The sequence below is a fragment of the Lissotriton vulgaris genome, chromosome 2_1 (assembly GCF_964263255.1).
Source record: "Lissotriton vulgaris chromosome 2_1, aLisVul1.2, whole genome shotgun sequence".
Taxonomy (NCBI): Eukaryota; Metazoa; Chordata; class Amphibia; order Caudata; family Salamandridae; genus Lissotriton; species Lissotriton vulgaris.
In genome coordinates, this window is record NC_141687.1 from 874151580 (window position 1) to 874167185 (window position 15606).

General features: G+C 44.7%; 1 protein-coding gene across 1 annotated transcript in view; it reads left to right on the forward strand.

Annotated features, from left to right (window-relative positions):
• B4GALNT4 (beta-1,4-N-acetyl-galactosaminyltransferase 4) overlaps positions 1 to 15606 on the forward strand; it is a 910917-nt gene that overhangs the window by 723039 nt on the left and 172272 nt on the right. The window contains exon 11 of the mRNA XM_086956391.1: positions 6561 to 6670. Within this exon, the coding sequence (XP_086812517.1) occupies positions 6561 to 6670 (110 nt within the window). The remainder of the gene's footprint in view (positions 1 to 6560; positions 6671 to 15606) is intronic.

Genomic DNA, 15606 nt, shown 5'->3' on the forward strand with positions numbered 1-15606 from the left:
TTGAAGACAGCATATGTGCAGGACTGTATGGGTGGATGAGTGTGTATATGTGTGTGTTAGTGAGTGAATGACTGTCTCACTAGTGTCTTCATTAGTAACGACATATGTTTTAATCTAGTATATGTGAGTATTGATGTATATAAGTGAGTATAGTATATATAGTGAGAGATTGTAGGAGTTCCTGTTTAAATAAGTATGTGTTTCTATAAGTGATTGTTTAAGAGAGTAAGTATGGGTAAGTTTCCTTAGAAGTAAGGTGGTAGTGTGTGTATAAATGTATATGCAAATAAATGGATGTTCAATAGTTTATTTGCATGTGGGAGTATGTGTGTGAGTAACTTTTGGATGACTGCTGATGTGTAACAGGATGTATAGGTGTATCACTACATATGATGAGTGAGTATATATATAAGTGACTATATAGAACTGTTGGTGAATGAGTGGATGTGTATATAGATGGTGGAATTACTGAATTGGTTGTTGTTACTGGTTTGGGTATCTCCATTTTTTTGAAAATGTTTGTTTCTATTTTTGAATATGTGTTTCAAGCGTTACATTACACTGAAATTAGGTCTGTCACTCTGTCACAAGGATGGTGTCATCAGTGATGTCATGAGTGATGTCACTGACCATGTCATGAGTGATGTAATATGTGACGTCATCAGCAGTGCATTACAGGCGCGCAAGTTATAGTGAGTCCAACTAACTATAACGTGGGAATTTCAATGGTTTTATGTCAGTAAAATTTCCAGCTAACTATAAATGGTGTGAAATCTATGGTTTTGTCAGTGAATTTAATAGGTTTTTTAAATGCTAATTCCTAACTATAACTGGTGTGAAACCTATGGTTTTTTCAGTGAATTTCAAAGGTTTTTTAAATGCTAATTCCTAACTATAACTGGTGTGAAACCTATGGTTTTTTCAGTGAATTTCAAAGGTTTTTTTAATGCTAATTCCTAACTATATAAGACCTGAAAGCCCACCAGGAATCTCCAGTATGCGCCAGGGGACTGCATTGCAGAGAGGTGTAATGAAGCCACAACCCTTTTTACACCTCTCTGCAACGCAGCCCCCGTGCATGTTTGAAGAGGGGGAACTAATTCCCCTTGCATACTGGGGGCCCCTGGGGGCCAATTAGCCCACCTGGAACCTCCAGTATGCGCCAGGGGCTGCATTGCAGAGGTGTAATGAGACTATGCCCCTTGTTACACCTCTCTGCAACGCAGTCCACTGCCGCGTTTGCAGAGGGGGAACTAATTCCCCTTGCATACTGGGGGTCCCTGGGGTCAACTGGTCCACCAGGAGCCTCCAGTATGCGCGAGGGAGCTGCATTGCAGAGAAGTGTAATGAGGCCACACCCTTGTTACACCTCTCTGCAATGCAGGCCACTGGCACGTTTGTAGAGGGGGGACTAATTCCCCTTGCATACTGGGGGTCCCTGGATCATATCTGCCCAAACACCGATATTCCGAACGATTGTAAATTACTTTTCTTGAGAAACATTTGGATTTGGATTATCATGTCCTATACTTTGGAATTTTTGAAAGACTGACTTTGAGGATGCTATAAATTACTCAAGTCTGCCCGAATTGTGTGGGTAAAATTGATACCTAGTCACTTTGAATAAGAATATACTTATGTCTCGTCTAACATTTGGAAGAAATATCTAGTTATATGACAACTGGATACCGACATAACTTGAAGGAAATAAGAACGCCCTGAAGAAGTTCTGTTGTACAGAACGAAACCTTTCGGCTGGCTGTGGTACATAAACTTAAGGAAAATAAAAGCATTTGAATATACACCAAGATTCAGCGCTTCAATAAGGACTCTAAGTGATATGATTTGATTGGACTCATTGTGAAAGTGGTGCTGTGCCAAACTTTGGAATATTCTCCACTACTCTCTACTACTTACTCTCTCCTACTCCACTACTCTCAAATACTCACTGTCTACTACTCATTCTCTACTACTCTACTACTCTCTACTACTCTCTCTCTACTACTCACTCCCTACTACTCGCTACTCACTATTCCCTACTACTCACTATCTACTACTCTCTACTACTCACTCTCTACTACTCTCTCTCTACTACTCACTCTTTACTACTCACTACTACTCTCTACTACTCACTCTCTACTTCTCACTCTCTACTACTGTCTACTACTCACTCTCTACTACTCTCTCTCTACTAGTCTCTACTACTCACTCTACTACTCACTCTCTACTACTCACTCTCTACTACTCACTACTATTCTCTCTGCTACTCATTCTCTACTACTCTCTACTACTCACTCTCTACTACTCACTCTCTACTACTCACTCTTTACTACTCTCTACTACTCACTTTCTACTGCTCTCTACTACTCACTCTACTACTTACTCTCTACTACTGTCTACTACTCACTCTCTACTACTCACTCTCTACTACTCTCTACTACTCCCTCTACTATTCACTCTACTACTTTCTACTACTCACTCTCTCTACTGCTCTCTACTACTCTACTACTCACTCTCTACTCTCTATTACTCACTCTCTACTCTCTACCTCTCTACCTCTCTCTTCTTCTCTCTCTACTAATCTCTACCGCTACCTCTCTACCTCTCTACACCTCTACCTCTCTACCTCTCTCTACACGCACACATATACACATATATGCATATATATATATGCATATGCATTTATATATATATGTATGTGTATGTATAAAAAAAAAACAACAAAACATTTTTTTTTTTAAACAGCTACTTTTAAAACTGTCATTCTTTTTCCCCATGGTACGCTCCCCGGTACGCTTACCGGTGCGCGTACCGGTGCGCGTACCGGGCGCTCACCCCGCGAAAATCAAAATTTATTTTTATTTTTTTTTTGCTCCGCGGGGCCCTTTTATGGCCCCCACATCAAACCTAGGGGGTCAAGGGGGGTCTACTCTGCCCCCTTATGGTCATTTCCCTCTTTGTTTTGGCCACCTCTCGTGTCTCGATCCTACCGAGACACAAGATGGCGGCCGCTCCGGACTGTTTAGAATGTTTACAGACACCCCAGAGCCAATCAGCTTTCTGCGCGCAAGTCGCGGTAAGCGCCCAGTGCGCGTACCGGTGCGCGTACCGGAGCGCGGCTATAGATATATATATTTTTTTGAACCTTAATTACTCAAAATCCACTGGAGCACATATCTTGAGACATAGCAAAGGCACATCGGGCTACCAGTCCCTACAATTTTGCCAAGTTTGGTGGAAATCCATTCAGCCGTTCGGGCTAAAAGTGAAATCGACCGCCCTATGGAAATTAACATGGGGAAAACGCGTTTTGGGACCCCCCTTTTATCTCGGCCCCCGCTTGACGAATCCCCCCCAAACTTTCAGGGAAGGACCGGAACGCCGCGAGGCCATTTTGAGGAAATTTTCAGGCAGATTCGTCAACCGGCGCCAAAGTTATTCCAAATAGAATTTTCAGATTTAACATTGAAAAAAATCCTAACTATAACTACCTACTGGCGACCGCCAGTAGGTAATATATATATATATATATATATATATATATATATATATATATATATATATATATATATATATATATATATATATATATATTATATATTATATATATATTTTTTTACTGTGAGTCAGATAAATGAAAGTCCCGTTGGGAGGAAGGAATGAAAATTCTGATTCACAATATAGCTCAACTTTTCACAACTGCTATACAAAAAAGCCAGGCAAAAAAACAAAGGCCTAGCTCGAGCATTTGTGGCTATAGAAAGGGGGAGGGGCGAGGGAGGGAGAGCGTGCTTCACCCAAGCTGCTTAATATGACATCATTACTCACAACTGCTAACCAAAGACAAATACAGTTTAAATGTAAATCAACGCCAGACATTTATTTAATGCTTTAGCACACATTGAGCATGTACTACGCATGGTTAATAAAGGAAGCTTCTGAAGGAAACTTACAGAGTAGAACGTGAAGCCACATAAACCATAATCTACCCTTTACAACTGCAAACTTCACTTCAAGTTGGCCAGAATGCTTTATGAGTAAGTATGACGGTATGCAGCGCTCTCGCCGCTTTACACAGCCATGCTCACACAATCACCAGAAACAACCGCAAAACCGCAGTTGATATGTTCCTAGTGTTTAACAATGGCCAATGAAAGGCAGCTTTTTTACAGTGCGCCCTTCAATGCTGCGCTTGTTCCTCACACACTTTGCTTTCAAGTTTGCGTGCTGCAACCAGACATTGCCTTTTAACTATGCTCCTTCGAACACACAACAGGCCTAAATTATGTACTTCGGCTTGTTTGTTCGAAAGAGCATATATGTGACGAGACCATTTTTCTATATTTTGTAAATTATTTTATATTATTTTTACCTAAACTAAAGTACAATTACATATGCTAACGTGTCAGCTCTGTGTACTGAAAGTCCCCCCTGAAGAAAAACGAAGCCAACGATGACACAGACGAAACAAAAAGAAAACACAGTGGCAGATCATGCATAATAAGGGAACGTCACGTATTATGCAGACAGAGGTTAAGTACTTCACATCTAGGTAGAGTCAAATAACATGTTGTTTTTATGCAAAAAAAACAACTTGTGAATCCTTCTTGAAAGCTGTACAAAACTTTTTTTAAAAGGTACGCTCATCCAAGTAACACACAACTGTGTATATATTTTCATTCCATTACTTGCAAAGCAGGTGACAGCACAAGTCTGATACTCTTGCATTCAAAAACTAAACAAAGAACCTCTGGAATCTGAAACAAACTTTTGGAAGCAGATTTTTTTGTACATACTTACACGCACCTCGGAGCATTTTGAGTGGGAGGTCGAAGGAACATTGTATTTCTGCGGAACAGGGCAAGTACGAGTGTGCTTCTCACAGAGCTCGGTCTGAGCAGCCACCCATTCCTTTCACATAAACTCCGGACTCGCAGCGACGCTTTGGACGGTGGCAAAAGAGCGCCTCAAAAGTTCTTTGCAACCAGTTAAAATCCAGGGAACGCAAATTGCTCCCAGAGCGCTGCAAAGAGTCATTTTGACATGCCTACACAACTAGCCGATGCAGCATTCAAATAGGATTTCGAATCACAAACAAAGAAAAAAAAAAGCTTCGGGTTCTCTTACAGAAGGCCAAAATTAATGTGCAAAGCGGGGCCTCATTACCAATTCATGGCAGCCTTCATCGCTAATGAAAGAATTTGGCCCAACAGTGTAAAAAGACGCCTAAAATTTAAAACTGTGAGACAAACTCAGCTTAAAGCCGTAGCATTACAAAAAAGCACGCAGCAAAAGTAAAAGCATTGGCAAAGTGAAAGCGTTTCCCTTGCGGTAGCGAGTGGCACCAGGAGCGATAATTGATAACACATGGGGAAAAAGCTTGCTCCCGCAGCTTAAAGCCGTAGCATTACAAAAAAGCACGCAGCAAAAGTAAAAGCATTGGCAAAAGTGAAAGCGTTTCCCTTGCGGTAGCGAGTGGCACCAGGAGCGATAATTGATAACACATGGGGAAAAAGCTTGCTCCCGCAAGGGAATCGACAAACGTGCACGCGCTGCCATTGGAAGCAATGCAACACGTGCACGTTCTTGACCGCAAAGCTGTGCCGATTGCTGAAGGTCTTTTTCCTAGGTAGCGCGTGCGCGCTGCGTAGGCGAGACCTAAAAACAAGGAGAGCGGATTATGTGGTCAGTTTAAAGGAACTGACTGCACACTGTATTAAACTGCCTCTCAACTACCAAAGCAGTGCTCTCCATCATAGAAGATCAACCTGACAGGCTCAATAAAAATGTGCTACCTGCCTACCCACTTCATTTATTTTATTGTTCCTTTTTACATTTTTGTAAAGTTCACTAAAATACGTTTATATTTTTTAAAAGTTCATTAAAACATGTACAGAGACCACAGATTTAAAGTATTATTTTAAATGTGTAAGTAGGGTAGCCATTAAAAAAGACAAAAGTTAGGAAAAAGAGTCTACCATGAACCCGCACACATTAACTAGTGAATTACGTATTGCTTAATCCCACACCCTGAAGAAACTAGATAGTGTATGTTTTGGAGACTGACAATGGTTGCCAGTCACTGAGATTGTGATTTGTGCTTCATTGTGTTACTCACCCCTTCTCCAGACTGTGGAACCCACGCCCCTGAGTGAACTAGGCCCATGCAGTGTCCAGACGAAGTCCAGGTTGGTAAAAGAACATGGTGTAAAGAATAAGACCACGCTGTTCTTTAAAACATATGTAAAATAAAGACTGACAATTAAAACATGACACTTGTCCATTTTAAACAGACATCTCATATGCCCATTGTGCTATTTTACATGGGTGAGTGTATATTGTTCATGCCCAGTCATATCAATCCTCAAGTTGGAGGGAATACACTCCTACTATTCCAGAACTCAGCTCGTTGAACAAATATGCCAGGTCCTGTGCAGCTAGTCAGCTGTATCCCTTTCAGCTTATTCGGCATGACTGTAAACTGCAAATTTTTTTGCTAATTTTATTATTATTATTATTTTTTTTTAAGTTTCCTGACCTGCTATCCATTGTTTTTGCAGCTCCCCTGATTGAGAAGTCACGAGTGGACAACGTGCTGGTGCCCTGTGCATACGCCCCCACCTACATTGTCAAGGACTTTCCCATTGCTCGATACCAGGGACTGCAGTTCGTAAGTTGTACACAATTTCTTTCTCTGTAAGAGATTGTTCAAGGCATGTGGGCTGCTGAATTAATATCTGTTCATGGATCGCCGCCTAGTGTTGGGTCCGGATGATTGTACTTTGTTGTCCTGGAAGAGTCTTCGAAGTATCACAAGATAGGTGACTCCTCCCCTGGACTACAGTGCGCATGGGCATCGTCTCCATCCTCAGATTGTTTTTTTCCGCTATTGGGTTCGGATGTTATTCCTATACTCCAATTTCGGAATCGAAAATAAACTTTTCTGGAAGCCAAAAGGCCTTTGTCTTCGACTGTATTGTTCTTGCTCGGTACTTCTTGACTCGATCAAGCTTTCCATCTCGACTCGGTCGTCAACGCGGGCCGTTGGGCCTTTTCGACACTACGTGGGCCTGCTGCCGATGGAAAGGAGCCCGTTCAAAAGGTCCCCAAAATGCCACTCCAAGTTCCCGCATACTGACAAACACACAGTATGCAACAAGTGCCTATCACCAGACCACAAGGAAGAAACCTGCCCAGCCTGTGCCCAATTCCGTTCGAAGAAAACTGTCCGGAGACGACGGGCCGCTAGGCAAGAGATGCAGCGACAGGCACCGGAACCAGACAACATCTTCGAGGATGAACAAGATCTTCCAGAAGCGCAAGATTCAGATCTAGAGATCGTCACTGTCGAGGACTACTCGGACTCCGATGCCGAAATCCCACCGGGGCAAATCGTGAGTACACTGCCCCCGACACCAATTACCCCGTTACCGAAGGCTCCGGTTGAGGCTTCGCCTAAAGGCCTTAGCCAAGATCCAAAACATCATTCGGCAGCCCCGCCGTCCGGCTCGGCTCTGAAAACAAAAATTAAGCCTTCAGAGACCCCAGGTCCAAGTAAAGTTAACCCAAAGAAGGTTCAAGAACCTAAGAAGGTCGTCGACCCGAAGGGCGTCGAACCGAAAAAGGCCGTGCAGCCTAGGGCGTCGACCCGAAGAAGGCCGTCGAGCCAAAGGGTGCCAAACCAAAGAAAGCTGTCGATCCAAGAAGCGCCGAATCAAAGAAGGCCGAACCGAAGAAGGCAGTCGACCCAAAGAAGGCCGCAGCGCTGAGAAACGTCGAACCGAAGAAGGTCGTCGATACGAAGGGCGTCGTGCCGAAGCCTGTGGTCCAGCCAGAGAAGGTTATCGAACCAAAGAAAGGCATCGAACCAAAACCAAGTGCTCCTAAAACACCATTCGATCCGAAAAAACGTCATCGACTCGACAAAAGACAGTCAACCTAAAAAACCTGTCGAGCACAAAAAGCATGTCGAACCTAAAGATCCGGTCGATCCGCAATCACTCGTCGACCCAAATAAAAAGGCCGAGCTGAGAGAGTAATAAGGCACCGAAAGTCGTCGAACCAAAAAAGGTTCTCGACCCGAAGGCAATAGTCAATCCAACTAAGCCAAAGAAGTCAAAGAGACAGCCACGGACAGTGGAAGAAGAACTCTTCCATCCAGATCCATCAGATGATCAGGCAAAAATTTATATAAACCTTGAGACTGGTAAAGTCACAATCCTACACAGGAAAAAAAAGCCATTGGACACGGACTCTCATTCCCCTATTCCTCTAAAGAAAAAGTAGGACTTTGGGACTTCTCCCTCCAGACCCTTCGTTCCTTTCTATCCTACTATGCCTACTACGCCTTTTGCTCCTTACTCTCCTTAGCACTCTGGGGACAATGAGGGTGACACAGGGGAAGATCCTCAACATGATTATGACTATCCAGAGGATCTTAACCCTCAAGATGAACCATGGGTGAACCTACTGATCCATATGACACGCACCCCATCCCCGACACCTCCTCATACCCAACAAAGCCGTCACCTACTGACGACACCATTGTCTTCAACCAGCTAATAGATAGGGCAGCGCAGTACAACAACGTAGACATGCACAATGACCCTATAGACCAAGATTTTTTATTTGATACATTTCCTACTTCAGAAAAAAATGTAAGAACACTTCCTATGTTAAAAGGGGTATTAAAACATGCACCAGATACCTTTAAAGATACAGCCAGGGCACGCGTAATCAATCCCAGGATTGAAAAGAAATATAGAGCAGCCCCTACAGACCCTACTTATATCAGAGGTCATTTACCATTAGACTCACTAGTAGTGGCTAATGCACGCAAAAGGGCCAACTCAGACAACAGGAGAAGCTCCACCTTCTGATAAAGAGTCCAAAATACTAGAGGCCTTGGGTAAAAGGTAGCATCCCAGGCCTCCAATTCATGGAGAATAACAAATACACAAGCTCTGCTAGCTTGTTACCACAGAGCACACTATGACCAGCTTGAAAGTTTAATGCAACACCCGCCTGAGCCTTTCAAAGCCCAAGCTAATGACCTCATACAGGAGTGGAAATTTATTACAAATGCCTCCATTAAATGTGCGCTTGACGCAGCTGACCCTGCAGCCAGGTCCATTAACACTAGCATCTTACTACGAAGACCTGCATATTTCTGGCTTTAAGAACGAGGTGCAATCCACCATTCTTAACCAACCAATCAATCAAGACTTCCTTTTCGGCCCCACAGTCGACACCATTTTAGACAAAAAAATGAAAAAAGACACAAAAACTGCAAAGTCAATGGGCGCATTACAGTTTCAACAACACAGAGGTTCCTTTCGACGCTCCTCATACAGAGGAGCTATACGGGGCAATACTTCACAAACCTCGTCGACATACAAAAGCAACACCCAAGGTTCCTTTAACAAGAACTGCAACAGAGGAGGTTGTAGGGGCAACAATAATAAGGGAAGAGGACGTGGATGCAATAACACCAGAGCCTCCACTGCCGCAAAACAGTGACTTCATCACACTACCTCCAGACCATTTAATACCGGTCGGAGGCAGAATCCAACCATTCCTACCAGTCTGGAACGCAATTACCACAGACAGGTGGGTGAGACAAATTATCCAGTATGGTTATTGCCTAGAACTCACTTCTACTCCACCCAACATACCTCCCAGACACCGTCAAATGTCCAAAGAACACATCACCCTGCTACAACTAGAGGTGAAATGCATGCTGGAAAAGTGGGCCATAGAGCCAGTACCTTTCCAACACCAAGGGACAGGAGTATACTCACTATACTTACTTATTCCCAAAAAGGACAGTTCCCTCAGACCAATATTGGACCTCAGACCCCTAAATCAATACATACTGTCGGAGCACTTCCACATGATCACACTACAACAAGTGCTCCTGTTGCTCCAGCAAGGAGACTTCCTAGCAACATTGGACCTCAAGGATGCGTATTTTCACATACCCATCCATCCAGCTCATAGAAAATATCTCTGGTTCACAATAGGTCAACACTACCAATTCAAGGTTCTCCCCTTCGGGGTAACCACGACTCCAAGAGTGTTTACAAAATGATCAGCGACAGTAGCTGCACATCTCAGGACACAACACATCCACGTGTTTCCATACCTAGACGATTGGCTAATACAAGCAAAATCGTACAATTTGTGTCTAAGAGATACGTCTCAGACACTTCAGCTGCTACACAGCTTAGGTTTTTCAATAAAATACCCAAAATCCCAACTACAACCATCCCACACCCAACAATATCTGGGAGCTACTATAGATACCTCAGTGGCAAAGGCATATCCAAACTCGGCGAGGATAGCCAGCATGCAGATGCTCATTCGCAAATTTCTGCCACAACACTCTTTGCCAGCTCGAGTCTTCATGCAGCTCATAGGCATGATGGCCTCTTGCATATTCATTGTCCCCCATGCCCGACTTCAATTGCGTCCACTGCAAGAGTGCCTTGCAACTCAGTAGAACCAAGCTCAAGGACTACTAAAAGACCTAGTGTTGGTAGACAGTCGCACTTATAACTCTCTGCAGTGGTGGAACCCACTAAACCTTTCCAAGGGGCGACTGTTCCAAGAGCCAGTTCCACAACTAGTACTAACAGCAGACGCATCACTGACAGGTTGGGGAGCCCACCTACTTCAATACACAGTACAGGGGCTCTGGACAATCAAACAAAAGAAACTGCATATCAACAAACTAGAGTTGCTAGTAATATTCCTAGCCCTGAAAGCATTCCAAAAATACTTGTACAACAAGACTGTGTTGATCCGGACGGACAAAATGACTGCCATGTATTATATCCAGAAACCGGGAGGAACACACTCTCCAAAGCTGTTCCACTTGGCACAGAGCATATGGAAGTGGGCAATTCCAAAAAAACATCTTTCTCCTGGCAGAACACCTCCAAGGAAAAGACAATCAAATAGCGGATCTGCTAAAAGTGGGGTCACCCAGAGATAGACCTGCTTGCCACAAAAGAAAACTCAAAATGCAAGTACTTTGCCGCCACAGGGCAATGCGATATGGATGAACTGGTCAGGCAGATTTGCGTACGCTTTTCCCCCAGCACCACTGATTCCGCTGGTGGCACGCAAACTATGGCAACAGTCACTCACAATGATCCTAGTTGCTCCCACATGGGCGAGACAGCCATGGTACATAACATTCCTGGAGCTTTCAGTAGTTCCTCATCAAAGGCTACGCCTCGCACCCCATCTTCTAGCTCAGAACCATGGAGAAATCCGACACCCAGATCCCAATCAGATGAACCTAGCGATCTGGCTCCTGAAGTCTTAGAATTTGGATACCTTAACTTGCCTCCAGACTGCAAGATTATTGAGGAGGCAAGGAGACCAACTACTAGAGCATGCTATCCAGCTAAATGGAAAAGGTTTGTTATTTACTGCAACAATAATCAAATCAACCCATTAGATGCTTCCACACAGAACATTATATGTTTCCTACTGCATCTTCAAAGAAGCAACTTGGCATACTCTTCTATAAGACTACACCTCGCTGCTATTGCAGCCTATCTCCAAAACAGGCAACACCTTTCACTGTTTCGGGTACCAGCAATCAAGGCTTTTATGGAGGGCCTCAAAAGGGTGATTCCTCAAACACCCACCTTCACCGTTCTGGAACCTAAATGTAGTACTCACCAGACTCATGGGACCTCCTTTCGAACCTCTACACTCATGCAAATTGCAATTCTTAACATGGAAGGTGGGATTCTTGATTGCCATTACTTCACTCAGGCGAGTTAGCGAACTACAAGCACTAACAATTCAAGAACCCTTCATGCAGATACATGCTAACAGGGTAGTACTTAGAACAAACCCTAAGTTCATGCCAAAGGTCATATCCACTTTCCATATTAATCAATCAATAGAACTACCAATGTTCTTCCAAAATCCACAGTCTGTGACTGAAAGAGCCATACACACACTAGACGTAAAGAGAGCTCTGCTTTATTATGTGGACAGAACTAAATCATTCAGAAAAACAAAACAATAATTTGTTGCTTTTTCACCACAACATAAAGGAAATTCCATATCAAAGTCAGGAATAGCCAGATGGATAGTTAAATGCATTCAAATATGTTATCAAAAAGCTAAACGCATGTTAACTGTCCCCCCAAGAGCACACTCGCGTGAAAGTGGGGCATCCTTGGCTTTCCTAGGGAATATTCCTCTTGAAGACATATGTAGAGCAGCCACATGGTTTACTATAAACACTTTCACAAAACACTACTGTGTAGACGTACAAGCAAAGTAGCAAGCTGCTGTAGGCCAGGCTGTCCTCAAAACTCTCTTTCAAACTGCTGCAGCTGGCACAGGTAACCACCGCTAGAGGAGATATTACTATACAGTCTATGCACAGATAGGAATTCAGCAGCCCACATGCCTCGAACGGAATATGCTACTTACCAGTATGCATCTGTTCTTGGCATGTAGGGCTGCTGACATTCATATCGCCCGCCCTCCTCCCCGGTGCCTGTTGCAGCTGCAGCATTATCTTTTGCATGGCCATCTCTTACTTTACTATCTCCATCTCTGCCACAATGGCGAAAAACAATCTGCGGATGGAGAAGATTCCCATGCGCACTGTAGTCCAGGGGAGGAGTCACCTATCTCGTGATACTTCGAAGACTCTTCCAGGACAACAAGGGGCAATCATCCGGACCCAACACTAGGCGGCGATCTATGCACAGATATGAATGTCAGCAGCCATACATGCCAAGAACAGATGCATACTGGTAAGTTGCATATTCCTTTCCCACTGTTGGCAACAGAGGGTGGCAATCTCAAAGAAAGCTTTTGAATCACGGGCAAGACGGAAACAAAACCAAAGCATGTTTATAGCAACAACAATCATGTCTGAGTCCAGACATGAAACCTTTGGAGGGAAAAGGGGGCAAGCTTCACCGACAACCATTTTGTGTGTGTAAAAGGCCACTTTATTGAAACAGGTGAATATAAATCCTAACCTCACATGACCTTAAATCCTACCTTCCGTTATGCAACTGTAACTAACAAACCTCTAACGTAAACTTCCTGCCTATTTAACGTTTCCCTGCTCCTGTTCACAAACTCCCCAAACTTAACAAGAAACTACAAAACTCCAGCCAAACTTGGCCAACTTTTAAACAACCCCGCAAGCACCTGTTCCAAGTGACAAATCTACCACATCGGGCCCCTATGAACCTGTTCCAAGAAAAACCTTACCGAAACAACCTGCCCTAACTGCCTCCCACGCCCAGGGAGTGTTGTCGGGACAAAACACCTGTCCTACAGTGCTCACAGCCACCAGGTCACCAAACCTAAAATGATGGCTGGGGAAGCGTGCAAACCCCCTAAGTAGCTTGGGCTACTAACGCAAATTTTGGCTACATTTGGGCTAGTCCCAATGGAGCCCAAGGCCACATAATGGCCTCGCCCTGCTGGCCCCACCCCCTCCCAATCTGCCCGGGGGGCATACCTCGTGATGCTCATCTGCCCCCTAAGCCTCCCTTGGGAGGGAAAGGGGGGCAAGCCACACCGACAACCATTTTGTGTGTGTAAAAGGCCACTTTATTGAGAGGTGCATATCACAATTTTATTAACACTGGCACTTTGCCTTACAAAACGAAAACCTCTCTATACATAAAATTACCTGACCCCTTGTTTCCCCCCACTCTTACGATCCCCACATCATAAACCCCACCCTGCAACATACAATAAATAACTTTCAATAACAATAATATTACACAATCTTACAATATAGCATTTATAAATCCTTACCTCCCATGACCTCAAATCCTACCTGCCTTTATGCAACTGTAACTAACAAACCTCTAATGTAAACTTCCTGCCTGTTTAACCTTTCCCTGCTCCTGTTCACAAACTCCCCAAACTTATCAAGAAACTACCAAACTCCAACCAAACTTGGTCAACTTTCAAACAACCCCTCCACCCAGAAAAAGGCATGAGAGTAGGCGGAAACGCCGCCTCCCCATTTTCCTGCCTCCTAGCCCGGACTCACTGCCCCCCTATCCCCTACCTAGAACCCTACCCCACTTTTTGACCCTCCAAACAATGCGTCTTCAGCCTCTACGCACACCCAACATCCTGGCCAGTACTTCCCTCATCTCCAACAAATACAGGTCCATGCCTACCTTGGACAAATGTACCCCGTCCCCCTGAAAAACGCTGGCGTATCGTATCTGATGTCTTTATGCTGAATCCTGACAGAACTTAACTGGCGACAAAAACCATCCCCACATTTACCTTCCTCCTTCCTCCTGGCCTTTTCCACAGCCCCTGGGTTCACAGCCCCCCTCCAAATCCTATGCGACACAAACTCCTTCCACACTACTGCGCACCGTGACCACTGTCGCTTGATGACGTCAAAATCGCGCTTCATGCACCTTATCAGTGCCAGGCAAGTCTCCTTAACCATATCGATTTCTCCTAGTTGAATGACCTGGACGTAGGGGCACGTACCAGCCACCAACATCCTATTTAATACTTGCAAAAGCTCTCACCAGAGCATTCCCCCCTCCAACAAACACTGAACAGTTCTTTGTTAAAACCAAGGTTCTCCCCAAAATAGCTGGCGCGGGCCTGGACCTGAGCCCACTTCACAAAAGAATGATCCACGATACAAATGGACATTTCCCTTGCGATGAGACCCATCACCGTACCAGAAACGAGAAACACAAATGAACACAGGAAAACACATAACCGCGCTTCAACAGTCCGGGAGCGCTGCGCACATAACGCTGGTAACAGTCCGATGATTACCTGCCCAATCTCATAATGTCCCCTCGCCCCCAACCCCGATTGTTCGCCTCTGACGCAGCTCCAATACTGAAGGAATGAGTCCCAAAACATTTGCCATCCAACCCCAAGTGGGTCAAGGCCTTCCTCAATATAGCCAGGAGCTGAGATCCCTTCGCCACCCGCCCATCAGAATGCCTAAACTCCAATCCCAACGTGTCTGAGGATAAAGACCTCCATCTCGTCCCCCACCCATAAGGGCAGGTCAAGCCAGATTCAGCTGTCTGTAACGCGACCCATCGACCCATGCCCCTCTGGTTCGTTTTCGATTTCTTCAGCCACAAGCAGACCCTGTTCCCCTGGAGGGAAACCTCGGTCCATAACAAAACCTCCCAAAAATTCCGAAACCCGGAATGCCCCAATGAACATCCACAACATCAATGTGGAAGAGACAAAGCTCCGATTCATCCTTGCATACCCTTGGCAATGTCTGCAGCACTCTCTCCTGAAGGTCCCATGACAGAGAGGGTTCCTGATCCGGGCCACCCGACCACTATCTCTGGCCCACCCTTCCAACATGCGCAAACCTATTTTCCCCGTGGACGGCGCGTAACCCCACAAGAGCTTTCCCATGAACGCGATCCCTGCCAATTTACCCGCTATTGTCACCCTTGTGAGCCCTTTTTCGATCAACTGTAAACTGTATTACATCTTTCTGCCGACCCGCCCTGGAATCCCACCGCCTTGCTCCCGAGCCTAAGAACTCCTCCTATGCCGTTGTGTATGCCACCTTCGTCGATTGTGCCAGTGAGC